The sequence below is a fragment of the Hibiscus syriacus genome, unplaced genomic scaffold, assembly GCF_006381635.1.
Source record: "Hibiscus syriacus cultivar Baekdansim isolate YM2019G1 unplaced genomic scaffold, ASM638163v2 tig00110384_pilon, whole genome shotgun sequence".
Lineage (NCBI taxonomy): Eukaryota > Viridiplantae > Streptophyta > Magnoliopsida > Malvales > Malvaceae > Hibiscus > Hibiscus syriacus.
Window position 1 is genome coordinate 7,057,425 of NW_024062715.1, and position 16,493 is coordinate 7,073,917.

Here is a 16,493-nt window from a genome sequence, read left to right on the forward strand (position 1 = left end):
GCTCTAATTCCCTGTACTCACCCGGTTTAGGTTCTAAAAAGGTACCCGAGTTCTCCTTGCTGGTGCTCCCTTGATCTTGCCAAACCCTTAGTCCTAAGCCTATGACAAGCTTGTGTGGACTAAGTTAAACTCGAGATGACACATTCCCTTATGTCTATGCGGTGAATAAATTCACACGAAGACATAAAGTATATGAATCCCGAAGGCTACTTGCTAGGCATGTGCGGTGAATAAATTCACACGAAGGCGTCGCTTTCACCCCCACTTAAATAGGGTTTAGAGCTCAGGTATAGAGCCTGAGATGAAACTTTTTCTTTAAAAGAAATTTGAAATCATTGAAAAAAAGGTAAGTACAACTATTTATTTGAAAAATAATCAAAGGTAAATAATTGGAATCGAATAAATAAATAAATTTAAATTTTCCATTTTCCATTTTCGCATAAAAATACAACCGAAAATTAATTCTGGCCTGACTCACTTGCCTGTCCCAGTGGAGTCGCCAAGCTGTCGCTGTCGTCTTTCGGTTGGGCCCGGAATTGAGTTTCGACTTGAATAATTGGGTTAGAGTCACCACCGATCATTTTTTAAAAATATTTAGGCGAACCGAACACCATCTTACATAATCTGCGTTTACCAAAAATGTGTCAGGCTCGGGAGTCGGTTACGGTCAAGGAAGGATTAGCACCCTTGAACCGCCCTTCCGGTACCAATTAATTCGTCGGTTGTCTTAATCGCGAAAATAAAAATTTAAATTGAAATTTAAAAATTCAATTCGAATTAATTACCTTTGATCGATTGAAAATATCCCTAAAAAGTCAAAAGTGATGGATTGTAAAAATGAAAATAAACATGAGAAAAGAATAATAAAAAATATTAATATAATAATATTAATAAATAAATAAATAAATATATATAATAATGTAAAAAGAAATAAAAAATATTAAAATTAGGAGAAAATGAAAAATATATATAAAATAAATAAATAAAAAAAAGAAATAAAAAGAATAAGTCAAAAGTTGTTACATCTCTCATGTTTTGCGTGTAGAGAAACTGAATTTGCAATAAAAATACTTTGTCACTCCTCGTGTTTTTAGATACTGGTTTTGGATCCTCCACGCTTATATTTTGTCCTTTTCTTCCCTCGATTTTTCCAAATCGTTGCCCATTCCTCTGATTTTGGTTCCACGTTTTTCTCTGTGTCCTTTCCTCTTGATGCTTGAGTCTATTTATAGTCTAAAGAAACCTATTTTTAGCTCAGATTTAAAGTCATACTTGGACTCAAAATGCTTCGGTTTTAGTGTTTTAATAAGACTCAAATACGTGGGTTTTAGTGTTTTAATAGGACTTAAATACGTTGGTTTTAGTGTTTCAATAAGACTCAAATACGTTGATTTATTTTCTGAATCTCACTAAATCAGGGTTGTTATGTGTGGGGCCTACAAAAATAATAAAATAAAAAAATATTAATAATAATAATAAATAAATAAATAAATATAATATAATAAAATATTTTTATAGATCCGGACAAAAACGGATGTCTATACCACTGTCTAAGAATCACTATAAAATCTCTCTACCAATAATTAGAGGAAGAATGAAACTCATATAAAATCGCCACACCATATTCATCTCTTTTATATCTCCTTATAGAGAATATTTTGACACTAATCACATCGCTCGATTTATCACTAACTATAACTCTTCACTCAAACTAAAAAATTAAACTATATATAACCAATAAAAGTCATTTATTTCCATCAACAAACTAAAACACAATATTATTAGAAAATCACAATTATAAACCCCTAACGTTACATAGTAAAACATACACATATCATAAAAAAAAATTGATTTTTTTATCGGCGCCACTGCCACCTCCATGTCTACGGATATCCCACAATGAATGCCACACTGTTTTTGAGAGGCAAAGAGTCCAAAAGCATAGGCTGACTTTCGGCAAGCAACGAGTAAATGCTGCTTGCTGTCCGTTTTGACTCTTTTTAAGCAAATCCCTCATTTTTACCTCATCACTCAGGTCAGCTCATCTCCCATTTCCCTCTATTTATAATCAATCCAAACTCCCTTGTCTGTCACACCATTTCCCTTAGGCTACTAGAACAAAAGAAGAAGAAGAAAAAAACAGTTTTCAAGCTCTAGCTAGCTAAAAATCGCATGCTCTGTAGCTTTATATAGACAAATTAAACCCTTCTTCTTCAAGTTGTCTTGAACTTTGAGTGAAGAAAAGATATGGGTAGACCTCCTTGCTGTGACAAAATCGGTGTGAAGAAGGGACCATGGACACCTGAAGAAGACATCATATTGGTCTCTTATATTCAAGAACATGGCCCTGGAAACTGGAGATCAGTTCCTACTAATACTGGTATCTCCATATTTCTCTTTCTTTTTGGTTAGTTGGTTTCATTAAATAGGTGCAATAAATATACAGGCATCTTTGAGCAAAAAAAAAAAATAGCATTAAATTTCATCTTGGTTATTTCCTTTCAGATTTGTGAGTTTTTAAGTTTTGATTTTCTTTTTCAGGTTTGCTTAGATGCAGCAAGAGTTGCAGGCTGAGATGGACTAATTATCTTCGTCCCGGTATCAAACGTGGTAACTTCACTGAGCAGGAAGAGAAGATGATCATCCATCTTCAAGCTCTTCTGGGGAATAGGTGAAGACAATGGTCTAAATCCGATAATATCTATTATTTTCATAACCGCGATAATTTTTTATTAGGTTACTAATGAAAAGTTTATGTGTTTTCTTTTTGGTGCAGATGGGCTGCTATAGCTTCTTATCTTCCCCAGAGAACCGATAATGATATCAAGAACTATTGGAACACTCACTTGAAAAAGAAGCTGAAAAAGCTTCAAACGGACGGTGATGGTGAAAATCGAGATGGGTTTTCCTCTCCACAATCAGTGTCTAAAGGTCAGTGGGAGAGAAGGCTTCAAACAGATATCAAGACGGCTAAACAAGCCCTTGCCGAAGCTTTATCTCTCGATAAACCGAACTCGTTGACGGACTCCGTTGAGTTCAAGCTCTCTCATCCTTATTTAAGGCCATCGTCTTCTCAATCTCAGTCGTCTATTTATGCTTCAAGCGCCGAGAACATATCTCGGTTGCTCCAGAACTGGATGAAAACTCCACCCAAACCGACGACGGTGAATTCGGCCGAAACCATGACCGAAACCATGACCCAGATTTCCAGTTCCAACACCGACGGACGCGCGTCGTTCAGCAACAAAGCGACACCGCCCGAAGAATTCGATTCGTTCATCAGCTTCAACTCGTCTAACTCGGACAACGTCTCTCACGAATCCGTGTCGCCGGAGAACAGCATGTTCCAGGACGAAAGCAAGCCCGATTTACGGAATCAGGTTCCGCTGAGGTTGATAGAGAAATGGCTGTTGGACGACGGTTCGGCTCAGGCTCAGGCTCAGGCTCATGATGAAGAAGAAGACCTAATCAGCATGTCTTTAGAAGATAGTACTGGTTTGTTTTGAAGAAAAAAAAATAACGCATAGAAAGTAGTATTAATTAGGGTTTCTTTTGTTTGTTCCTAAATTAGGTCTTTCTTTCCCATAGTCCATGTAAGCAGAAAAGATAACGCCCTCTTTTAGAAGAAGAAGAAGCAATAAACCAAAAAGTGTAAATTATCTATCTATATAATATACATATCTGTGCTGTATCATAATAAATTACAAATTCCCATATACTATTTCTTCTTGCATTTCAAGATTATAATTAGGGTTTCATTTTTTAATCAATTAGTGTTTCATTCTAAATACAAATAACATCATCAATTTATCACATTGGATCATAGATGTATAAAGGCTTAGCCAGGATTTCAACTTAAGAGTAAAATGTAAATAATTATTAAAAATGAGAGGCAAAATATAAGTAACCATAGAAAATGAGGGGGCAAAATTAAAATAAACTAAAATTAGGAGTTTTAATTTAGAATTTATTCATATATTTTTTTAACAACAAAAAGTAGGGGGCAATGGGTCCCCAGGACGAATCTATACTGGGATGCAATCGCCTGGAAGTTTTAAATTCTTATAATGTTTAGTTATTTGCTTGTATTTTTCATTGATGATCTAGATTCACACCATATAATTTTTTTGAATAGTTTAGGTTGATTATAAAATAATACATGTTCATAATCTTCTTTTAACCATTGACGACGTAAACATATCATATAAATACAGTTGCTCGAACCTAGAATCTCAATGCAGAACAAAACTTTCGTTAATCACTGAAACCATTTAATAAGTTTATACTACATAAATTTTTAACTGTATTTCTAAATTTTTTAATATAATTTCTTAAAATTGATACTCTAGCGCAAAATCTTATGCATGTGCCTACCTGGATGTTTGGATAGGATGTTTGGATAGGTCAAATGCTAGACGGTGTTTAAGAAGAGAATAGTGAACCATTAAGGCCTAAAAACTTGGTAGTGTCGGCAGGCTACAAGAGTTAGTATGAGTCGGCTTAATTGCTGCAAATTGAACTTGTTTGTTTCGGTAAAACTGGGGCCCCGGAAGGAAGTGATTTGAATTTCTGAGAAGAGTTCATAATTACCTTTGAAAGACTCATACATTAATCTCTACATAAAGAGAGCAACCGATTAATTCATCATCAATATCGCCTGCCAATTGAGAAAATTTCCCATTTTCTTCTTCTAATAAGTCTGAAATTAGAGCATGATGAGTAAATAAGTAGGAACTTATGTTACCTTTAGCTAAAAAGTGTATATGATTCGTCCTAATCTAACATCATATAAGAGAAACAGTAACTCATTATAAATGTAGAAATCCTAAATAGTACAAACACATGAAATTTTTACCTACATAATTTATTCATCAAGTAATCCTCAACCACTAGAGTTACAATAAAATCGAACTTAATTATTAATTATAATTTGAGTTTATATATAACGTTCATACGTAAGTGAGGTACAAGAAAGAAAATGAAAATAAAAGATGATTAGAGAAGATGATATGTTTTTTATTAAGTTAAGGTGATTATAAAATAGTATATGTTTTAAATATTTTTAATCAATTGAATGTTCAATCACTTATGTTGTAGTCTCTGATGTTTTGAAATTTCATTGGAAATATGCAAATAAATAAATAAAACTCTTTAATGCAACGCATGTGAAGGGTTTCTTCTTCTTCTATGGTTACCTAGAATTCCATCTGAAAGACGAACCAAATCCCACATGAATATTTATTACACGCAGACATACATATAATTTTCTCACTTATTTAATTGTCTAAACAATTTTATGTAATTTATAATATAAAATTAAGACGGCCTGCTTCGAAGTAATGGGATTAAAAGCTGGCCTGCTTCATAAAAATGTCAAGAAACCCATTTTTCCTTCTCATACAGGCAGACGGCCAGCCAATACCCATTTGTTTCTTTTAATTGAGGATACTGTGAGTTAGAATATACTATTTATAAATATTACGATCTAATATAAAAGAAATTTAGATATAGAAAAAAGATAGAATGTTTCTAAATATTTTATTTAGTTTTTACTAATCAATTTAGATCGAACATTTTAAAATTTGTTACGGGGACAATTCTTCTAACACAGTTTATTTCATTTAAAATATCGAAAATTAAACTTGAAATGTTGTTTGAGAATCTAACCTCTCACTTATTAGATCAATTAATAATTAACCACTCGGGCCAATCTCTCTTCTCTTAAGCAAAGGATTCCCCATTCTTTCTATGATCTTTTGAGCAGCCACAAATAAAATGAGCGATTTGTCCCCTACTACCGAGGGAAGAATCTCTGGCAAGAGAGTCAAATTTCGCATGCTACCTCCTCTGTCGTAACCTATTATAAATAGGATTCAAAATCCATCAGTGTCAGACATGTTTTCATGTCTTTTACGTCTATAACTAACGAGGAATTAATTGCATTCTTGAATGCTATCCCAATTCCACTCTCTTTGAGAGAGGTTACAAGAAAACCATCATAAAAAATGCCACCCTACTGAACTTGAAATTCACACGAGAATCGGGGATTTGCCCTTCTTGACAAAAGGTCACATGCGACGTTGCAGTCATTTCGTGCCAACTTTCTAGTAAAGTAGGAAACTAAGTATCAACAATTCGTACTGAGTGAACAATTCCCATATTCACCTACTGTGCCAACTCTTTGAAGGATTCGACGGACGTCATTGATAAGATGGCGAAGGTCTTTCCCAAAGTAGATTCCGGAACAGTCTTCGAATTCCAAAGAGTTCGAGCAAACTTGGCAGAAAAGGAGAACCTTTCCATTCATTATAAGGCATTCCGAAATATAACCAAACATTTTCATTCTGATTTGATTGGTGGGGAAAACTCTTCTGATGAGTCAGGTCTGCCCATTTGACTGACAAAGTTCTCGAGCAGGTATTCCTTCAATTGATCTAAATCAAAGTTTTCTTTTCATTCCGCCCGACTGAAAAATGGAATTCTTGTACCATTTTTTAGTCTTTAGAAAGAGCCGCGGAAAACATATAATATAAAGTACCAAACAGCCTGAGGAGTAGGCTTCTCGATGCGAAACTCTATTCCTTAGGTTAGGAGACCAATAGGTTCGGAGGAGCCTTATGTTGTAGGCCCTTGCCCAGTAGATGAGAAAAGATTTTCCGCATCGGGGAGGAGGAGTAGGCTAAGATCAGATCGAGAGCTTAAATAGCAAAGAGGAGGCCCCTTCCATACCCACAACCCTCTTTAGTACTCCGCCAAGGTGCCAACATGTGATTGGTGCATGACCTCCATTGCTTCATCACCTGATAGACACCTTAATCGAATTCCCAATAAGCCTATTTTGAATAGCTTACTATCATTCACGATATACCTTTTAGTCATCTTCTTTAGCTTATTCGCTTCGTATCTATCATCTGGTACCAATTCTGTCAGATACTTGATTTATGGCTGTCTCCAATCCACTAATTGATAAATGCACATTCTACTCTATCGAGCATCCATGTACATGTTAGACAAGCCTCTTCCCGAGCTTTTGCATCTTTAGCCATATCAGGCCAATAGTAAGCTTGTCTTTGCAATCTTCTGTAGAGGTTTACTGGTTTTGTTACCCTACAGACCTTATCATGTACTTTTTTGTGTCTTTGTTGCTTTTTCAACGCGCATCAAGCTAAGACCCCATCAGACATCTTGTAGTCAAAATTGTCACATAATTTAGTTAAGCACTTCAATCCTTTCTTGGCCATGTGCACTGACAACATTGATTGCTTTAGTTCTTGAATCACAACATATCTCCAATCTCCTTCTTTAAAGACATCTTCATATAGCATATTTTTAAAGTTCCATGCGTTGGAGTTCATCGCTTGCTGGTCTTAATGTCAGCTTCATCTTCATCATCTTCGAACTTTATCTTTGAAGCTATAGTGGCCAAAGAATCAACATGTCGATAGGTAAACCTGTTGACTTGAGTTAATTCCATATCATCTTCATCACACAACTTCTGCACAAAGGACTGATAAGGTGCTAGGGAAATTTCCTTAAGTGTGAATGCCCCATCTATCTATCAAACCATTAAATTTTAATCACCAACTATTTTTAACTTATTGATCTTCATTTCTTTAGATATAGATAACCCTATCGCTAAGGCCTTATATTTCAAACTGTTATCAGAGCATGAAAACTCAAATTTAAACAATATAGATGTCCTACACCACCTTCTTCATTGGCTGTGGATAATTCATAAAAGTATAAGGTCCATTGTCTATCTTCTACTGTTGCAATTGGTTCTATCTCACCAGGAATTTCTTTAGAAAGCTCGATAGAGTCTTTTGATGGGCTATTAGATCTGAAAAAACTGGACCCTTTTATCGCTTTGGAAGTGACACACATTCTATGTCAAATTCTGACAGCTGTAACAACCATCACGCTATCCTTCTCAGTGGGGATGTTCTTGACATCAAGTACCTTATCGGATACCAAGTTTATCTTGAGCGTCAACATAAAATGTCTTAACTTTTTGGCTACATGTAAATAATATATAAGTGCTAAAAAATTTATCTCTGCTTTAGTGTATCTAGCTTCAACTTCTTTGAGAATTGACTAGCATAATAGATTGACTTTTCTTGACCATTTTGATCATCCTATGCTAGCATTATCCCGATAGCATTATCTTTGAAAGCAAGATACAACTTACGTTCATTATGTGCTATTGGAGCCATCATCTCTAGGGCATTCGCTAAGGTCTCATTGACTTTCGCAAAGGCTTGTTGATAGACCTTTTTTCTATTTGTACTCCACCTTTTTCTTCAGCAATTCCATAATAGGGGTCGATAAGGCTAGTAACCCTGGTAAGAACCTTCTTATGTAGGAAGCTTTTCCTAAAAATGACTTCAACTTTTTCACTGAGGTTGGCTTTGGCATATCGAGCAGCGCTTTTACTTTAGTTGAGTCTACATTCATACCTTGTCGATTCACCAAATAACCAAGAAATTTCCCCTATGTTACTCCGAAGGCGTACTTCATCTAGTTCCATCATCAACTTCTATTCTCTGTATCTCTGTAAGACTCAACGAAGTACTTTCACATGATCTTTTTTTGCTTGGGTTTCACTACTATGTCATCAACGTAATCCTCCAATTCTTCATGATTCATATCATGAAAAATCACAATCATAACACATTGATAAGTAGCACCAGCATTCTTTAAACCAAAATTGTATGCGTGGCACGGAGAGAAACACTATCGTATAAGAAGATCGTTGCGTAAAATGTTTTCCTTGAACGAACTACGTGTTTATCTTTATGTATGATATAACTCATGTTCATCCCATCCCATAAATATTCAATATAATGTTTGCTTACCACATTCATATTAGACCGATGGTTCGAGGGAAGGTAGGCAAAAGCTCTACCAAAAGACACCCTGTTGGTTGGGTTTTCATGTAATTTTACCATACAAGTCCAAGAATATGGTATAGTAAGAAAGTTCACTTTATGAATATAATATTTCTGATTATATGTGTAACTTAATGTTATGTTCACGCGATGATTCCAAAAGTACTACTCTGTTCGTAGTCTATATATGGGGAACGTAATTGACAAGAGATAGACACAGACGCTAGATAGGTTCCCCACTTCGATTCCCACCTTGTTAAATCTCCTATCCGAGATAAGAGATTACTCAATTAGGTCTTTTCGGTCTGAAGCTGGCCGATAATGGACCTACTTACCTTGCTTGTAAACCACACTACAGTAAAACAGGTATATAGCGGCGTTTGTTACGGTATTTTTCAAAGAAAACGCCACTAAATTTATACATATCGCGGGGTTTATATCCAAAACGCCAAAAAATAGTAACATTAACGTTGTTTTTCCATAAACACCATTAAAACTCAAAATTTAGCGGTGTTTATTTCACAAACACCGCTACATATAAGTACTTTAGTGGCATTTTTAAACAAACACCACCACGTAATGCTACTTTAGTGGCGTTTCTAAAGAAATGCCGCAAAAGAATCGTTCTTTATGTTGGAAAAATAGACCCCTTGTAATCCAACAATCCCTTTAGATCACAACATTAACAAAAATACTTGAAAAATAAAAGAGAGAAAACACAATAATTTAACGTGGAAAACTCCCAAATGGAGAAAAACCACAAGCGTTGTCAAAAGACAACCAAGAAAAAAATATTTACTATGTGGAAAATTATTACAACCACACTACAAAATATTTAACTCTCACACATGCCCAAAAGCTAAAGTACACCCCAAGAGAATTTCCCTTTAAATTCTCTACTGGTATAGCTAATAGCTTTCTAGTACACCACTTGTATTTTGGTGATTGACATACATTTAACCAAAGGGAAATGTTCTATTTATAGGCTAAGAATTTTTCCATCATTTTTCATTTCCAATGTGGGATTTGGCCAATTTTTGCCAAAAAACTAACAAATCTCCACCTTGGCAAAAATTCCATACAATTCTTCACCATAAAAACAACAGCTACCTCAATAACACCATCAGCTATGATAGTCACAATTCTAAAAACAAGAATTGTCATACTCCACCATAAGAGTATACACACTTGGAATTCACTAACTCCAAGAATTTTTACCTCGACCAGTTCATGTCGAAAAACTGCTAATAAGTTATGGTGCAACTTCCAATATTGACTTTCTAGGAAGTTCATTAGCCATCGACATCAATTCCACCACACACCTTGCATCAACTGTCAACCAATGCCCATGTGTAAATGTGGACATGCTACCTTTTCATACATCCTTTTCCATGGCAACTCAATTGGTAGCTATCATGCCATGAGGATATATATCTTACTTTAAAAAACAAATTCATCGTCTTCATTTTCAAAGACGACTACATTAGTAGCATCACTTTTGGAGCCATTAGCCGAATTAGCTCCACCGTTTTTGCAATCCTTCTTTAGATGTCCAGGTTGCCCACATCCCCAGCAGATAATTTTCTTTTTGGAGCCTTTATACTTCTTCCTATTTCCACAAACCGACAATGCTCCACTTTCAGAAGATTTGTTCTCTCCATTTTTCAGCCTTCTTTCTTCCGAAATCAGCTTACTTGTCATTTCTGAAAAATTCACATTCTCTTTCCCGTACATTAAAACGGTTTGCATGTGCTCATAGGAAGATGGAAGAGACCAAATAAGTCTCAATGCTTTATCTTCATCATCAATCTCCACTCCAATAGATTCCAGTTCAGAAATAATCCCATTGAGTGCACTAAGGTGGTCAGAAATTTTTGTACCTTCTTCCATTTGCAATTTGTGAAATTTCTCCTTCAAATATAACCTATTTGAAAGACTTTTAGCTTGGTACATTTCCTCAAGCTTTTCCCAAAGCTCCTTTGTTGATGACCATCTAGCAACATTAGCAAGAACATTTTTTGCTAGACAGAGACGAATCTGACTTGCTGCTCTCATGTCTAACTCTTCCCATTCTTCTTCACTCATCTTGGATTTTCCCTTGTCTCCACTGCTGTCACTAGGTTTATCTGGTTCATTTCCTTCGGACAAAGAAGCTGGTTTTCCCTTTAAGGCCTTATACAATCCAGACTGGATTAGTATATCCTTGACTTGTACTTGCCACAACCCAAAATTAATTCTCCCATCAAATTTCTCAATATCAAATCTGAAACTCATTTTTTCTCAACAATGCTCTAGTGATCTCACACGTGAATAATGAGTGAACAATTGTGTCTACAAAATGCACTAAGAAAGTTTCCAGGAAAGATTGGGGGGACACAAATGGTACCGCTTAAGTCCCAACCTCCTTAGGCGATTATAGCCTTTGTGACAAAACTTTCTTGGCTACACTTACTTACACAATACCACACTCAATAAACACAATAACGTATTTAAAGGACCTCCAGTTGGACCACAACAATTTCTAAAAAATCTTTTCTGATGTAGAAGATCGAACAAAACCGCAACCACAGAGCATACTAAGAATTTTAAAGAAATTCTTACCCCGCCTTGAAATTTATCTTTTACCAAACCATTGGCTCTGATACCAATTTTTGAGAAAATAGACCCCTTGTAATCCAACAATCCCTTTAGATCACAACATTAACAAAAATACTTGAAAAATAAAATAGAGAAAACACAATAATTTAACGTGGAAAACTCCCAACTGGAGAAAAACCACAAGCGTTGTCAAAAGACAACCAAGAAAAAATATTTACTATGTGGAAAATTATTACAACCACACTACAAAATATTTAACTCTCACACATGCCCAAAAGCTAAAGTACACCCCAAGAGAATTTCCCTTTAAATTCTCTACTAGTATAGCTAATAGCTTTCTAGTACACCACTTGTATTTTGGTGATTGACATACATTTAACCAAAGGGAAATGTTCTATTTATAGGCTAAGAATTTTTCCATCCTTTGTTCATTTTCAATGTGGGATTTGGCCAATTTTTGCCAAAAAAACTAACACTTTAGTGGTATTTTTAAACAAATGCCACAATAGGTATATATATTGTGCCGTTTTTGGACAAAACCCGCTACAACCTAGTACTTTAGTGTCGTTTCTAAACAAACGTCGTAAAAGAATCGTTCTTTAGTGGCGTTTGTAATTTGAAAACGCCGCAATTTTAAGCACATTCGTGGTGTTTGTAATTTGAAAACGCCGCAAAAGTTATCTTCAATAACCCAAAGAGTAACTTTTTCCATCTCTTTTTCTTTACTTGGTTTCTGCGATAACCCACGAAGCTACAGCAGACCATTTCCATCTCTTTTTCTTTACTTGGTTTCTCCAATAACCCACGAAGATACAACAGGCCACTGTTCAATGCCGTCGAGCGGAACTAGCCACCGTTCTCCCATATAAAGGCAGTGTCGGCCGTCGGTACAACAGTCTAAAAATATACGTCTACTAATTCCTACAATCTCTGGAACCCAGACGATTGAAACCCAAGGATCTCCTCTACTTTTTTCAGGACGACGAAGGTTAGAACCTGCATTTGCTTCACATAGTTCTTTTCTTTTTCGGAACTGTGATTTTATTTATCTGAAATGAATACTTGCTGAAGATTCTGCTGCCTCTAGCTGTTCAGAAATAAAAGTAGGAGAATGCTTTAGGGAATGCTTTTTGGTTGTGAACGATGGAAACCCAGAAATTTTTTATTGTGCACAATGGATCTTGCAACCAGAAAATTTCTTTTGTTATGACTTTGGAGAGCAACAAGTCACGTGAGTGAAGGAGTTTTAGCAGGGTTTTGATTATTGTTATTGGAGACGATTTGAAAAAATGGCGCTATTGATAGGCTTAGTTTGGTTTGATCTTGACTTAAAAAATAAGGAAAATGAATCTAAATCTTAGACCAAAATCCTTCCTTGATGATAAATTAAGTTGAAAAAAAAGTAATATAAACTAAATTGATATGACATGTAATGGTTGTTCTATGAATTATTCATCAATCTTAATTTATTACAACAATTCTAGAAGAAAGACAGTGGCATGATTTATTGTTTCAGCTAGCTGGACAATTAAACAAATATATATTACATACCATTGTTTCCTCTCTTAGGGTTGTTCTTGGAATGTTAAAGGGTTTGGTCACAAAGAGAGTATATGTGCGGCTAGAAAACTTATAAATAAACACAAACCTAGAACTGCATTTTTTCAGGAATCAAAATTGGGTGAGGTAGATTGCAGATTTTGTACAAACCCGTGGGGGCATAATTCTCTGGACTTTGTTTTTTCCTCGATAACTAGTTCGGTGGGGGGTTGATAAGTATTTGGAATCCCAATCTTCTTCAAATTTCAGATAAGTTCTCTTTTCAGTGTTTTATTGCTCTAACTAGTCATGTGAATGGTTCTTCATCGCGGTTTGGATTTATTAATATGTATGGCCCTTCTATTGATATTGAGAAAGGTGTTTTCTTCTCGAAACTTTTAGCCTTTACTGGTAGATTCAAAATTCCACGGTGTCTTGGTGGAGATTTCAACGCCTCTCTCCAACCTCAAATAAAGAGTTATTTCTTGTTAAATCTAGTGTCCATGAATATGTTCAAAAGCGTCGTTCAAGAGGTAGGACTCATTAATCTCCCACTTGTCGAAGGTGCATTTACTTGGTGTAATAATCCATATCAAATCATCATGTTGTTTTTCTTTGTGAAGAAAAACAGAACTTGGATTCAAAAGTCTAGGGTCAAATGGCTTAATTAGGGAGACAAAAATACTAGATTTTTTCATCTCTTAGCTTCATCTAGTTATTGCATTAATTCGATGCTGTCAACTAAAGATGGGGATAACAAGGTGGTCTCCGATATCAATGGGACCAAGAGTTCAAAGTACTAAGAGTTGGAAACTTGAGTTTCAAGCAAAGATGTGATGAACATTCAGAAAGTGAAAGAATATGGTGTTCTTGTTCTCCTCCTCCTCCTCTTTCTTTGTATCTTAAACAATATTTGTTTAGCTTCTGCTCAAATGTCTAAGTATTATGAATCATGACTTCTAACTCTTTACATGAATATTGAAAAAATGCAAATTTATCTAAGTATTTTGCTTCATTTTTATTTATCATCAAGTCTTTTGGTTGTGGAATTATACTTCTTTAGGTATAACTGAAGTACCATGTTTGTTTGGTTGACATACACCATTTGATAATGATATGAAGGAATATAATAAAATAACATAAATATTAATTTTCTTTAATTCTAAAGATATAATTTTAATCTAACAGTAGCTGTGTTAACAAAATACCTAACAATTGTTAAAATTTTAACCATTTGTTGTTGCTGCTATGATAGACTCGAAAAATGTATCTTTTAGTTACTTACATTTGAAATGGATATTTCAGAAATACGAAATGGATAAGAGTTGGATGGATTTGTCAAGGGTAACTGACGGATATCGAAATAGAGTAGAAACTTTTCTAAATTTAGCTTTTGAAAATGCAAGCCAGGAGAATATGATTCTTTGCCCTTGTAAGAAGTGCTAACAATAATTGGCACATTCATGAAGTTGTCTACGAGCATCTAATTGTTTTTGGCTTTGATCGGAGCTATAAAAATGGATATTCCATAGAGAGTGTACACCTCGTAGATCTTATTCCGTGAGTAATTTTGTTTATCCTTCTAATTCGCATCATAGATCTGCTAGAGAATATGACATGGAGGGTATGTTGCGAGATGCATTTAATATGCACAGTCATCACCAACCTGTTAGAGAAGATGATTGTGATTTTGGTGCTAATGATTTAACTGAGATTGGAAGAAATGGATGTGATGAAGAGCCAAATGGAGAAGCAACAATGTTTTATAAGTTGTTTAATGAAATGAATGAGCAACTTTATGAGGGATCAAAATATTCAAAACTCTCATTTTGCATTCGTCTTTTCTACTTAAAATGCTTGGGAGGGTGGACTGGTAATTCTTTTACAATGTTATTAGAGTTTTTGAGAGACATGTTTCCTTTTGCAAAAATCCCTCAATCATGCAAAGATATGAAGAGAATGATAAATGATTTGGGTATTGGTTATGAGAAAATTCATAGTTGTCCGAATGATTGTATGTTGTATTGGGTTTGATCTAAAAAATCAGGAATCTTGTCATTTATGTGAAAAATCTCGGTGGATGAATGAGGACGTAGAAAATGTGAGTGAGGACGAAGTTAAAGCACAATCAAGAAAGAAGCCAGTAAAGATTCTACGATATTTTCCTCTAATACCTAGGATTCAAAGACTTTTTATGTCTTCAAAGACTGCAGAGTCTATGAGGTGGCATCATAATGGGCGAACCGATGATGGATTATTAAGGCATCCTGCAGATTGTGCTTGGAAGTCATTTGACGAAAAATTTTCAAGTTTTGTAAGAGATTCCCGAAATGTCAGGCTTGGTCTTGCATCTGATGGGTTTAATCCTTTTAAAATCATGAGTACTTTGTATAGTACTTGGCCTATTATGCTTATTCCCTACAATTTGTCTCCGTGGATTTGCATGAAAAAAATCATCTTTTATCTTATCAATGATAATCCCTGGTGATAAAGGTCCTAGAAATGATATTGATATCTATTTGTAGCCTTTTATTGAAGAGTTGAAACAATTATGGGTGGGTGTTGAAATATATGATGTGTTGAAGAATGATAACTTTAATTTGCGTGCAACTTTATTATTGACTATTAATGATTTCCCAACTTATGTAAATCTATCTGGTTTGAGTACCAAAGGTTGTTATTCTTTTTCTAGCATTGAAAAAAAAATTAGAAACTTTGAAACAAGATCAGAAACTTTGTCTTTTTGTAGCACAAAATTTAGATGACATTAAAACAAGATCAGAAAGTTTGCCTTTTCTAGCACAAAATTTAGATGAACCTATTACTGGTACTAGTTCACAATTCCAATGGGTTCGGGATGACATGGATAAAGACATTTATGAAAATTGGTATGACATAACAATGTAGTTAGATTTTATATTTTAATTGATTAATTTATAATGTTATCATTTATATATGTTGATGTCGTCCAATATATATATCAACAATATTGTTGTCGGTAGTTACTAATATTGTTGTTTGTTTATTGCAGAAAGAGCAACGAGAGAAGCATCATTTCAGAAAAAATATGAAGAACTTCAAAATCAAATTGAATCTATGAAGAAGATAATACAACAGAATCAAACGAAGAATTCATCATCCTAGGTGTTTTCTTAGGTTAATGAACTTTGATTTATTTATATTTTTATGTATTATTACTTAATTTGAATCGTAATTATATTTAAGATGGTTATTGGATATTGTTATAGGTTAAATTTGGGTAATACAAAATACGAAGAAGATATGTTGAAAATCAGTTTCGATTAGCAATGTTTTAGGGGAAAACGCCACTAACGAAGTGCATACTTGGCGGTATTTTTAGGGAAAATATCGTTAAATGACCAACCTATTGCGGCGTTTATGCCTAAAATGCCGCTAAATATCAAATATGTTGCGATGTTTATGACTAAAACAGCTGCTAAATGACCA

General features: G+C 34.7%; 1 protein-coding gene across 1 annotated transcript; it reads left to right on the plus strand.

The window, feature by feature from the left end:
- Positions 1-2,195: 2,195 nt before the first annotated feature.
- LOC120122131 (myb-related protein 306-like) lies at positions 2,196-3,665 on the plus strand. The gene is made up of 3 exons (XM_039141360.1): positions 2,196-2,380; positions 2,542-2,671; positions 2,777-3,665. Exons 1-3 carry the CDS (start codon positions 2,248-2,250, stop codon positions 3,504-3,506), a joined length of 993 nt encoding a protein of 330 aa, XP_038997291.1. The 5' UTR covers positions 2,196-2,247; the 3' UTR covers positions 3,507-3,665.
- The last annotated feature ends 12,828 nt before the right edge of the window (positions 3,666-16,493 follow it).

What these genes read in the sequence shown, in the direction of transcription:
- LOC120122131 (XM_039141360.1), top strand. Translation starts at nt 2,248, where the DNA reads ATGGGTAGACCTCCTTGCTGTGACAAAATCGGTGTGAAGAAGGGACCA. An exon ending in ATCAGTTCCTACTAATACTG is followed by an intron (nt 2,381 to 2,541) that starts GTATCTCCATAT and finishes TTTCTTTTTCAG; the next exon opens with GTTTGCTTAGATGCAGCAAG. An exon ending in CAAGCTCTTCTGGGGAATAG is followed by an intron (nt 2,672 to 2,776) that starts GTGAAGACAATG and finishes TTTTTGGTGCAG; the next exon opens with ATGGGCTGCTATAGCTTCTT.